An 11,565-nucleotide genomic window follows, 5' to 3' on the forward strand; every position below is an offset into this window, starting at 1 on the left:
AATGTATATTCTTAATTTTATGAAAAATTATATTATGGAGTGAAATGAAATGAAAATGATTAATTTGAGACATTAATCAACTGGGATGAAATCAAATGAGATGATATGAGATGAAATCTAATCTCAGTAAAATGGTGGTCATTTACTAAGATTTTTTCAGTGGACTTTTTGGAGGATCCCGAGAAGTTACGTCCAGCGGCTTTATTTCATTTACCCACATTTGTGCACTTTCACAGATATTAAACGGTTAATAAACCACCATTAGTACACATTTAAACCCGAAGAAACACTAAATAGACAAAATAAAACAAATCACACAACTTCACTCCTCGCGTTCCCGCCAAAAAGTCCGCCCTAGAAGTAATAGTGTTCTGTGCATAGATTATACACTTAATATATTTGAGATAGATGCGCAACTCTCATTTTTATTTTTGCTTTAGTTAGAGCCCAGGTCAGCAGGCGTCGCTGCTGTCGATTATTAATCTCCCTATCCCCCACCAGGTGGCTTTTTTAGTAATTTTAATATTTTTTATAATTAACTCTCTTTATGAAAAAATCTTATCGTTTAGAATCGCTGAAATTCCCGGTAGTACTTATGAAATATTAAAGAACGTTTGATTGTGTTCAGCATTCTAATCGATAAGATCTTTTCATACAGAGAGAAAACAGTTTTTTAAAATAAAAAGCTGTAATTCTCTGTAAGCTATTTAATTTCCCTATATTACAAACAATTTACTGTTAAAAGATAGTATGAACGTACAATTGTATAAAATTTCGAATAATAATAACTTCTCTAGATTAATCCTACTAGCGTACTTAATAACGTTAAATCGAAAGTTATCTAAAAGTTAAATATGTCTAGATAATCAAATCATACCATCTCAATTAAGTCATTCGTGCGAAATATAAACATGTCAGCTTTCCATTACAAACATAGTAGACAATTGAATTAAATTTAATAAATTTGTTTCACAATGATAGCAGTTCTTGCTTAAAGTTGATCGTGACAGATCATGACCTTGCACGAAAATCTTACATCTATAAACACTACCTATGCTTCGTCATACAATAATTGTCATTTAAACTAGCATTGTAGAGATAATTCACACACTAAAGTGAATACTAAATTATTCTTAGCATTCTTATAAATATTTACACATTTAAAAAACGATTAACCCACAATCATGTTCATAATATGTGACATTTTGTTCTGCACAAACGTTTTGTTACATGATTTGAAAGAAAAAAACAAAAAATGTTTAAAAAATGTAATGATGATTTAAAGTACTCTTAAATATTGATAGTTTGTACTTAATGACGCTTATATAAATCTTAGACATGATTACAATAGTTATAGTTTTATTTCCTATCTAATTTATTTCTATTCTGACGTTCCTGACGCTTTTTTTATTTTATTTATTTATTATCCGGATACAAAGTCCATTGGCACTTTAAAATAAAGGTATAACAAAATATCTTACACAAATGACTATACTAACTTAACATTAAATACAATCAAATTATTTAAAACAAGGATGAACTTTAAATTTTCTCAACCGTGTTTTTTATATAATAGTAAATAGATTTAAATAAAACTGGACATTTCAGTAAATCTTGGACACGGCGGGGAATTTCTATTTGTGATGGTTGACATTGATGACTACCATTTGCATTGAGTAATGAGTCTAAAGCTGATCTTGTCGGGTTATTTGCTAAAGAATTTCCATGTTTAGTTTGATTATTCTCATCAAAATCCATCAACTTCATAATATCTGTTACTAGTATTAAACGTTGAAATTTAAAGGTCGGGCAACTCAAGAAGAGGTGGGATAAGTCGGCCTCATTTCCTCCACAGTATGTACATCTGTTATTATCTATAATTTTAAAACGAAATAAATGGCTTGGAGTCTGACAGTGGCCAAACCTCAAACGATTAATAATGGTTATAAATTTACGTTCATTGGCTCCTTTATATTTATCATACCATGGTTTACTTGGAAGTTCTTTTTGGATTTCTGCATACCAATTACCTTTATGCTTTGAGCATAATTTCCAGTAGCTTTCCCATAATTTGCGACTTCTTTGTTTTAGGTCAAAAAGAAAGTCCGTAAAAGGAACTCTGCATGAATTAGTATGATCCTCATCATAATTAGAATTGACGATACCATCTACAATTTCATTTCCCTTGATACCCCTATGAGAGGGCACCCATTTAAATGTTACTGGAGTATCCAAAGATGTCAATGCTTCTCTAATTTTATACAATAAATAATTATTTCTATAGTGAATATGACATTTGTCTAAAGCCATTAACACACTTTTTGAATCTGAAATTATTAAGAACTCCATGTTATCATTATTTTGTAAACTTTGTAAGTACAATACAGCTTGATAGATAGCATAAGCTTCAGCTGTGAATATGCTACAATTATTACTTAACATAAAACATTTTGAGGTTTTAGCCTGAGGATCATAGTAACCCGATTTCACTGCAGATGAAGATTTAGACCCATCAGTGTAGACTTTGTAACTGTTAGGTTTGGTACAGCAATAATCCAGAAAGTCTATATTATCTACTACACTGGACATATCTATATTTAATTTACATATAAGAGCTTTATATTGACAAAGGTATACAGGCCATAGTTCAGATTTGTGCATATTATCAGATAAATCAGTCATAAAGCTCATAATTCCCAATAATTCAGGGATCTGGTTATTGGGAACATTAGTCGCTGTTATACTAGAAGGCAAATACAGTGTATTGGTGACAGTTGTAGGATAAGAAAGTTTTGGAAGAAGAACTTCATTCTGAGAAGTTATAACTTTCAGGCAGAATTTTTCAGCAATTAATAATCGCCGAATACATAGTGGTTCTACACATGACTCAACTTCCATAGAATTGATAGGAGTCGTACGCATTGCACCGGTGATAATTCTAAGAGCAATATTTTGGATAACATCAAGCTTTTTTAATAATACAGGACTAATATTCATATATGCCAAACAACTATAATCAAAATGGCTACGTACTAAGCTTTTATATTTTATAATAAACAAAGAATTTTTGGATCGGAACCCCAAAAAGTTCCTGCTAAGGACCGCAAAATATTGACACCTTTCAAAGCTCTACTACAAATATAGTCAATGTGTTTGGTGAACTTTAATTTAGTGTCAAAAATTACACCAAGAAACTTTTTTTTGCTATTTTGAGGGATTAAATTATTGTTATATTTAACATTTACATTTGTATCAATACCATAAGCTAAAACTGAACTTTTACTACTATTTATATTTAATTTAAGTATCTCAGTATAATAGTAATTAAGTTGACATAAAGCTGAATTAACTTTTGCTTGAGCAACCTGAAAATTACTGTCTACACTATATATTAAGATGTCATCAGCAAATTGTAATATTTTTACAGATTCAGTCACGTGTCTATATATTTGTGAAGTATAAAGGTTATACAGGATTGGAGATAAAGAAGACCCTTGCATCAACCTCTTGAAATCTAATTTTGGACCATGAAAAACATTATTGTATTTAATGTATAAAGAACGACCAAAATACATATTGAAAATCCATTTTAAAAGTTTTCCTGGGAAACCCAAAGAATATAGCACCCTAATTAATTGGTGAAGATCTACATTATCATATGCCCCCTGCACATCAAGGAAAACACAAATTGCAGTAGAACCTGATAACAAACACTTTTTCATATCAGTCAGGTAAGCTATAAAACTTTCTGCTGCACTTTTGCCTTTTCTGAATCCAAACTGACTGAGAAGGAATAAGTTTCTGGTTTTCAACAAAATAATCCAATCTAGTCTTAATCATTTGTTCAAACAATTTCCCTACACAAGACGTAAGAGAAATGGGCCTGTACGAATTAAAATCATCATTAGGTTTGTCAGGTTTTAACACTGGTATGACACATTGCAACCTCCAGGATTCTGGAATCAATTGCTGAGACCAAAGCGAATTTAAAATATTAAGTAGAATAAGTTTTACAGAAACGTGCAGGTTTGAAGCATAATATAAGGAATATCGTCAAGACCAGGGATTGTATTCTTTCTTGAAGACAAAGCCAAGTCAAGTTCTTCAAAATAAAAAGAGTTAAGTAGAAACATGCTCCACTGACTTCCGTCATTAAATTCAAATAAACCAGAAATATTATCATTGTTATTACTAGGCTGCGCTAACTTCTCTAAAAAACTTTCTATCCACTCATCATTTTTGGACAGATTTCTATTAATGTTAATTCTCTTAAAGCTTCTAATAAAATTCCACACTCGGGATACTGGAGTGAATCTATTAAAAGACGAACAAAGACTTTTCCAACTGTCTTTCTTAGCCAGTTTGATAATAATTTTTTTCCTAGAATCTATTTTCTTATATTCTATATAATTGTCCATTGTCATATTACGTCTATAATTAGCTAACGCTTCTCTTGATTTAGTTACAGCCTCAGCACAAGCATCATTCCACCAAGGAGCTGGAGGAGCAGACTTTTTATTAGTAGATTTATGTTTCAACAATGGAACACAGTTTTCTTTTAAACTAAGTAGCAATTTAGAAAATTCATCATATTGAACTAAAGGATCAACGGTTGAAGGAGAAAAATTATCAAATATATCTTAGGATTTGTCTTTGTACATATTCCAGTTTGTTTTATTATATAAATATTTATGTATAGACTCTTGAACTGTATATTTTTGAGTTGAGGTAATGATGTTAACAAAAGTAGGTAAATGATAGCTCCCTAAAGAGTCGTCACCGACATACCACTCACAAAGTGCAATATCAGGGCTAACACAAGTAACATCAATGGCTGATGCATTATTACTAGGTCTAGAAATAGTAGTAGGGTCACCTGTATTTAAAATACATAAATCAGCATCATCAAATATATCAAATAATTCACGACCTCTTGAATTGGAAGTATCACAACCGAAAGCTATATTGTGAGCATTAAAATTACCAGAAACAAGACAAGGCTTGGGTAATTGCAAAATAGTCTTTCTCAAAGTACTCAAACTAATGGAGCTATTATTTGGTGGACAGTAGACACAGAGCACCGAGACAGGACCACATACTGTTATTATAGAAATAGCTATAAATTGAATATTTTGATAGAAAGTAGTTTTTAAGACCTTAAAGTTAATATTATTTTTTATTAAAATACTTACACCACCATGCTCATTTTTTGCATTTTTAAATATAACCAGGTATATAAAAAGGCAGACCAGAATCTTTTAACCAACTTTCATTCAGCAAGCACACATCTATTTTATTTTCATACAATAAAGATTTAAGAAGTGTTTTTTTATTATTGACACTCTGTATGTTATGTTGCATTAATCGTAAATAATCCATTATTTTGTTAAGTTTTGAATTAAGATCTCCTTAATGTGAGCAGTTGTGTTTGCTGTATTAGAATTGCCTAACATAACTAAAGTTTTAATAATTTTACTCAAGAACTGATCATCTTTAATGAGCTGATCATAAGAACCAATATTAGAAGGAGCAGACTGGACTGCAGTTGAGCTATGTGAAGAATTTTGTGATAACTTTTGTTTCTTAGGTTGGACAGTAGATGGAGCTAATTTATTGTGAGCTAACTTTACAACTGATTTATCATTAGGTAACGGAAGAAAATCACTTGACAATAATACAGTTGAATACATTTTAGATGAATAATTATTCTCATGTTTTTTAATCTGAGCTGCTTTTTGAGGACAAAACCTGGATACTGCCAAGTGGTCTCCTCCACAGTTAACACACTTCAAAAATTCAGCTGAGCATTCCTTATAGGAATGACCACCTGAACACTTTGAACATACCTGATCGTTTCGACATACTTTGGCACTGTGTCTAAATCTCATGCATTTAAAACATTGCATCAGAGGAGGAATGTAAGTGAAAACTCTGTAACGCCAGTTGTTTAAATAAACATACTGAGGGAGAACAGTTCCTACAAAGGTAACGCTTATAGTAGTGAGGGGTTCCAGACCCTCACCAGTTCTTTTCATAAAACGTCTAACACCAACAATTTCAGAGTCTGCCATTAGTTTGTGGTATAAATCCGCGTTACTGCATTCCTTCGGGATAAAACGAATTTTACCCACTCGCTCCATCGAAGAGGCTGGTACAAAAGCTTTCATATTATTGTCACGTAAGCTCACGTGACTCAGAAAATCATTGGCAGCTGCAGCTTGTTTGAAAACGAGCATAATTTTGGCCGCACTAATTCGACGACATTCCATGATGCCCTTCACGTTTTTGAAAATTTTGACAATTGCAAAGGATTTTTATTACCGATCTTATCTTCCGGTTTAATTCCCTGTACGTAAACGGGGAACTCTTCTTTATTACTATTATCCGGATAGGATCGCTTATAATCTGGTTTAGAGTAAGGTTTATATTTATCGACATCGTTCGATTTTATAGAAGTATCCAATCGCCTCTTTTTCAAGTCTACGGGTGACTTTTTAAACCAGTCTTCATCACCATCACTTTCTGAAGACATTTATCTCTATTATAAGTACTCTGTCTTGAAAAAGACAATTTAATTTAAAATAAAATAAAATTTTATTTGAAATACGCGGCTCTCCTTTTCCCGCCAAAAAGGAAGTCCTTTCTGACGCTTTAGCTTTGGTAATACTAGATGAAACAAACAGCAGATTGAAAGAAAAACTTCTTAAAGTTAATAAGTTAAGTAAAATTAACATTCATTGCAAACCATTAGTTTGAATTTTGTTACAAAAGAAACTGATGTTCGTTAAATGCAAATGAATTATAAACATACACATGCAAACATAAAATGTAAAGGACAAACCCGAAATCCATACAAACTTGGGCCTGGCGTTACAGTGCTAGAATTTGGGCATAACTTACAATACCTAAGAAGGTTTCATGAGCCCAATTTTCAGGTCTCCCAGCAATGGCCAAATTGGTAAAATCAGACAATGTTTACATTTTAGGTTATGTTTATTGTTCGAGATATTTTAATAAAAACGATATTTTTGAGGCTGTTTCCTACTAAAGATGAGTAATTTTTTTACGAAACCTGTTGCAGCAACAGGTTGCTTTAAAATAAAAATGGAGCCTGTTACGAGAAATCGCGCGTTAGGTTGTTTACGAAAACGAACGAAAGCCAAAAATTAAAAACAACGTAATGCGAAACGCGCTGCGCACGAAATGATTTTTTTAAGGGATTTTATGACCTCGTAACTAAGACCTTTAGGTCAGTCTTATTTTAATTTTAATGAAAACTTTTTTATATGAAAAACTATATTTATATGATAACTTTTTTATATAAAATATAAATCATTACGTGCTCCCATATTATCTCATCACATTTCATTTCATTTTATTTCATGCCTTTTTTATTTTTATTTTTTATTGCTTAGATACCCATCGACGAGCTCACAGCCCACCTGATGTTAAGTGGTTACTGGAGCTCATAGACATCTACGACGTAAATGCGCCACTCACCTTGAGATATAAGTTCTAAGGTCTCAGTATAGTTACAACGGCTGCCCCGCCCTTCAAACTGAAACGCATTACTGGTTTACGGCAAAATCCAAAATATCTTCAGTTGGCAACATTAAAGATAACATAACACGATTTGATACATTTGTGTTTTTCTATGGCATAGTCACATTAATATAAAAATGCAAAACTACCCTTTCATGCTATATTTAATGTTGTCAGTTGTAGATATTTTGAATTGCCGCCATTATAAGTAGTTGTGTCACGATTCGATGGCCATACTCTATTTACATTGATTAAAATACCTATAAAAACAGTCATTTATCCTAAAGCAAAAGAGTATTAATTATTTTTTACACTTAATTTCCACTAAATCGATCCTATTTTATGGATGTTCTAATTCTAATCCGCACGTTTGTGGAGCTAGTTACGTATATTGAAATAAGTGTTGCAGATGTTTACAAAGATTGTTTAAAACAAAAAATTGAATTCAACTTATTTTCTACACTTGGCCATTGTCAATGAAGCTAAGATTTCAATAGGTTAATCAAGCAAAATAGACGAATTTTTTGGTACATATCCCATTCGTGTAACGCTTAGGCCCAAAATGGGGTTTCTCCTTTATCTCTTAATCCAAATTAAATGTACATTAATATTACATCTAAGAAAGGGTTTCGAAAATTTTTATTGCTCTCAACGGCAGACGAGCACGCAGCCCGGCTCGTGATAAGTGGTCACCAATGCTTATATACTTCAGCAGTGCCATAGGGGTCGCTGTCTATCACTTAAGTTTTCATAAATTATTAATATACTCAGTCACAAGCATATTGATTTCACTGAATGAAAATGTAAGAAACATAATCATGTTTGGGCAAATTACTAAAAAAGCCACCTGATGGGGGGTAGGGAGACTAATAATCGACAGCAGCGACGCCTGCTGACCTGGGCTCTAACTAAAGCAAAAATAAAAATGAGAGTTGAGGTGAATGAAGTTAGCCCCTCAAAAAATTTTATTTTCCCTTTTTTATACTTATTTTCTATTAATTCGTTTGTTCATCATTTGTTCATGATTGTTCACTGTTAATAATTGTTTGTTCTGCATTTATTTATTTTAAAAAAAATTTAAAAATATACCTACAAGTTAGCCCCTCTAATGCAATTTTTAATATTTTTTCATCCTTAATGACTCGTAAATATTCATTTTCGATTGTTCTTATATAAAACACGTTTGTTCTCTTTCGAAATTACTCGTTTTTTGTTTAATTTACTATTTTTATTATTTGAATAAATGTATGCAAAATATGTGTACTGCGCATGCGTCAACTATAATGCCTAAACTTTCTACGCGGTTTTAATCGTGAAAATCAAAACAAATATAAATCCTGTAGGAGCATTTAATTGGTATACTGCTTAATTAAAAAATTTAAAAATAAATAAATGAAATAATGTGCATTGGCGTTAAGTTAGATCAAATACATTTTTTCCATCCTCCTACTTATCGTTATGAAGGTATAAAAAGATAGGGAGTTCACATAGGTAATATAAACAAATAAGTAAATATATTCATTATTTATCTTTCAAGAGATAATATAGGTATACATTATAATAACTTTTTTACACAGTCGAAATTATATTCCTAACATTAGTAAAATAACATTTTAATACGATAGGTAAGAGGATGGAAAAAATGTATTTGGTCTAACTTAACGCCACTTTGGCCACGTTGCCCGCAGAGGTGTCGACAACTTGGAACGTCTGATGGTCACTGGGAAAGTAGAAGGAAAACGTCCTAGAGGCCGGAGCCCCAAACGTTGGTCCGACCAGATCTCCGAGCAAACCAGCGGACCACTTAGCGCTGCACTACACCAGGCAACTGACCGGAACCGATGGAGGCTGACAGTAGACAGGCTAAAACGGAGTCACGATCCTCAGCAATGAGGGAGCGATGGAGAAGAAGAAGAACGCCAATGCACATTATTTCATTTATTAATTTTTTAATTTTTTTAATTAAACTGTATACCAATTAATTGCTCCTTCAGGATTTATATTTGTTTTTTTTTTCACGATTAAAACCGCGTATAAAGTTTAGGCATTATAGTTGACGCATGCGCAGTACACATATTTTGTATACATTTATTCAACTAATAAAATAGTAAATTAAACAAAAAACGAGTAATTTCGAAAGAGAACAAACGTGTTTTGTATAAGAACAATCGAAAATGAATATTTACGAGTCATTAAGGATGAAAAATATTAAAAATTGCATTAGAGGGGCTAACTTGTAGGTATATTTTTAAATATTTTTTTTAAATAAATAAATGCAGAACAAACAATTATTAACAGTGAACAATCATGAACAAATGATGAACAAACGAATTAATAGAAAATAAGTATAAAATAGGAAAAAAAAATTTTTTTGAGGGGCTAACTTCATTCACCTTGAGAGTTGCGCATCTATCTCAAATATATTATTATTAAGTGTATAATCTATGCACAGAACACTATTACTTCTAGGGCGGGACTTTTTGGCGGGAACGCGAGGAATGAAGTTGTGTGATTTGTTTTATTTTGTCTATTTAGTGTTTCTTCAGGTTTAAATGTGTAACAACGGTGGTTTAATATCTGTGAAAGTGCACAAATGTGGGAAAATGAAACAAAGCCGCTTGACGTAACTTCTCGGGATCCTCCAAAAAGTCCACTAAAAAATTTTTAGTAAATGACCACCATTTTACTGAGATTATATTTCATCCCATATCATCTCATTTCATTTCATAGTATTATCAAGTTAATGGACTCAAAACAAATTATGAAAATGTTACCTAATATAAAGAGAAGAATTTTAACTTTAAGTTTCATTTTATTATTTTTATTTTTTAATTATATTTTTATTTAGTATTTAATTTAAAAAAAAGAACATTGGTCTCTTTAATTAATTGTGGCTTCTTTTTATTATTTATTGTTTAATCAAGAAGATTCATGTTTTTACATTGTAACACGACAGACAGCAAAAAAGTATACCGGTAAAATGGGGCGATTAGGGATTGAGAGGCGAATCGGGAAAAAACCGGGAAAATCTTTCGACACTCAATATAAGTTTTATATTCGTTGCAAAATCTTCCATTTCTTGTAGTTTAATAGTAGAATGTTGAAAGTTCACAAAACAACTCTGAATATGCATGATAATAGCTGTTAACTTATAAAAATCGCGTTTCAAATTAACTTTCTGTGGTGGTAATTATTTTAGTGCTAGAAACTTTGCTCTCTTTTATTTATTTGATAATAATAGAAGACGACTATGATTTATAAACGTTATTTAGTGTTTGAACCAGCATATATATTAAAGGTAAGTCTCAGTTGTTATTGGTTTTAATGTATTTGATTAAATAAAAATACATGTAAAAATCTGTTGTTTTTGGGGATATTGGGGGACGTCTTAGGTATAAATAACAACGAAAAAGGGGTCAATTGGGATGAGAATACGTGAAATGGAAACGATCTAAGTATGAATAGGTACAGGTTTGTAGGGTTGTCTATGTAGTTATAACAATATTTTTTAAGTTTGTTGGTAAAAATTTGGTTTATTCGAAGCGAAATTGGGAATAAGTCTTTAGTTGAAATAGATAAGCCATTTAATATAAGTAAGTCGATTTTGCAGAGACATGTAACAAGATCAATGAAATCTCAAGGTGGACAAAAATGTCTAGGTAATACATAATAAAATATTTAATATTTGTTCAGAGTGGGGGTATTCATCTGATTAATCCATGGAATAACCGACACACCTAATCTCTTAACCCAGATAGAAATATCAGTACCTAAGTACTTACCAAGTACGGAGAAATATAAACCGTTTCTAGAAAGCCCACTATATATGTATAAATAATAAATATATATATATATATTTTGTTGTTAATGCACTGTCGATTGCACCTATAATTGAGGTGATGTCTGCCATGTACTTTTGTCAGTTTTTAATTTTTTTTTATTGATGATCACTTTATTGGTGCAACTAAATAAATAAATAAATTAAAACTATATATAAAAATAAAAGTAGTGCCAACCCTAGCA

At 31.5% G+C, this 11,565-nt stretch overlaps 1 protein-coding gene, 2 long non-coding RNA genes and 1 pseudogene across 3 annotated transcripts in view; 1 reads left to right on the forward strand and 3 right to left on the reverse strand.

Annotated features, from left to right (window-relative positions):
* The window catches only part of LOC149501868 (uncharacterized), a 56,876-nt gene that overhangs the window by 9,144 nt on the left and 36,167 nt on the right, over positions 1 to 11,565 (reverse strand). The gene's annotated exons all lie outside the window — the stretch shown is intronic.
* On the forward strand, positions 1,403 to 5,199 carry LOC149501869 (uncharacterized). Its single transcript, XR_016323913.1, has 3 exons — positions 1,403 to 1,462; positions 3,428 to 3,731; positions 4,017 to 5,199. It is a non-coding gene; the product is annotated as an uncharacterized LOC149501869 (long non-coding RNA).
* Positions 1,448 to 3,012, reverse strand: LOC149501870 (uncharacterized). Its single transcript, XM_089731561.1, has one exon. It carries the CDS (start codon positions 2,995 to 2,997, stop codon positions 1,543 to 1,545), a length of 1,455 nt encoding a protein of 484 aa, XP_089587687.1. The 5' UTR covers positions 2,998 to 3,012; the 3' UTR covers positions 1,448 to 1,542.
* Positions 5,379 to 6,665, reverse strand: LOC149501871 (uncharacterized; annotated as a pseudogene).

The sequence above is a fragment of the Bombyx mandarina genome, chromosome 11 (genome assembly GCF_030267445.1).
Source record: "Bombyx mandarina strain Sakado chromosome 11, ASM3026744v2".
Taxonomy (NCBI): domain Eukaryota; kingdom Metazoa; phylum Arthropoda; class Insecta; order Lepidoptera; family Bombycidae; genus Bombyx; species Bombyx mandarina.

Excerpts from the sequence above, each read along its gene's own strand:
- LOC149501870 (XM_089731561.1), bottom strand. The coding sequence starts at position 2,997 with ATGAATATTAGTCCTGTATTATTAAAAAAGCTTGATGTTATCCAAAAT.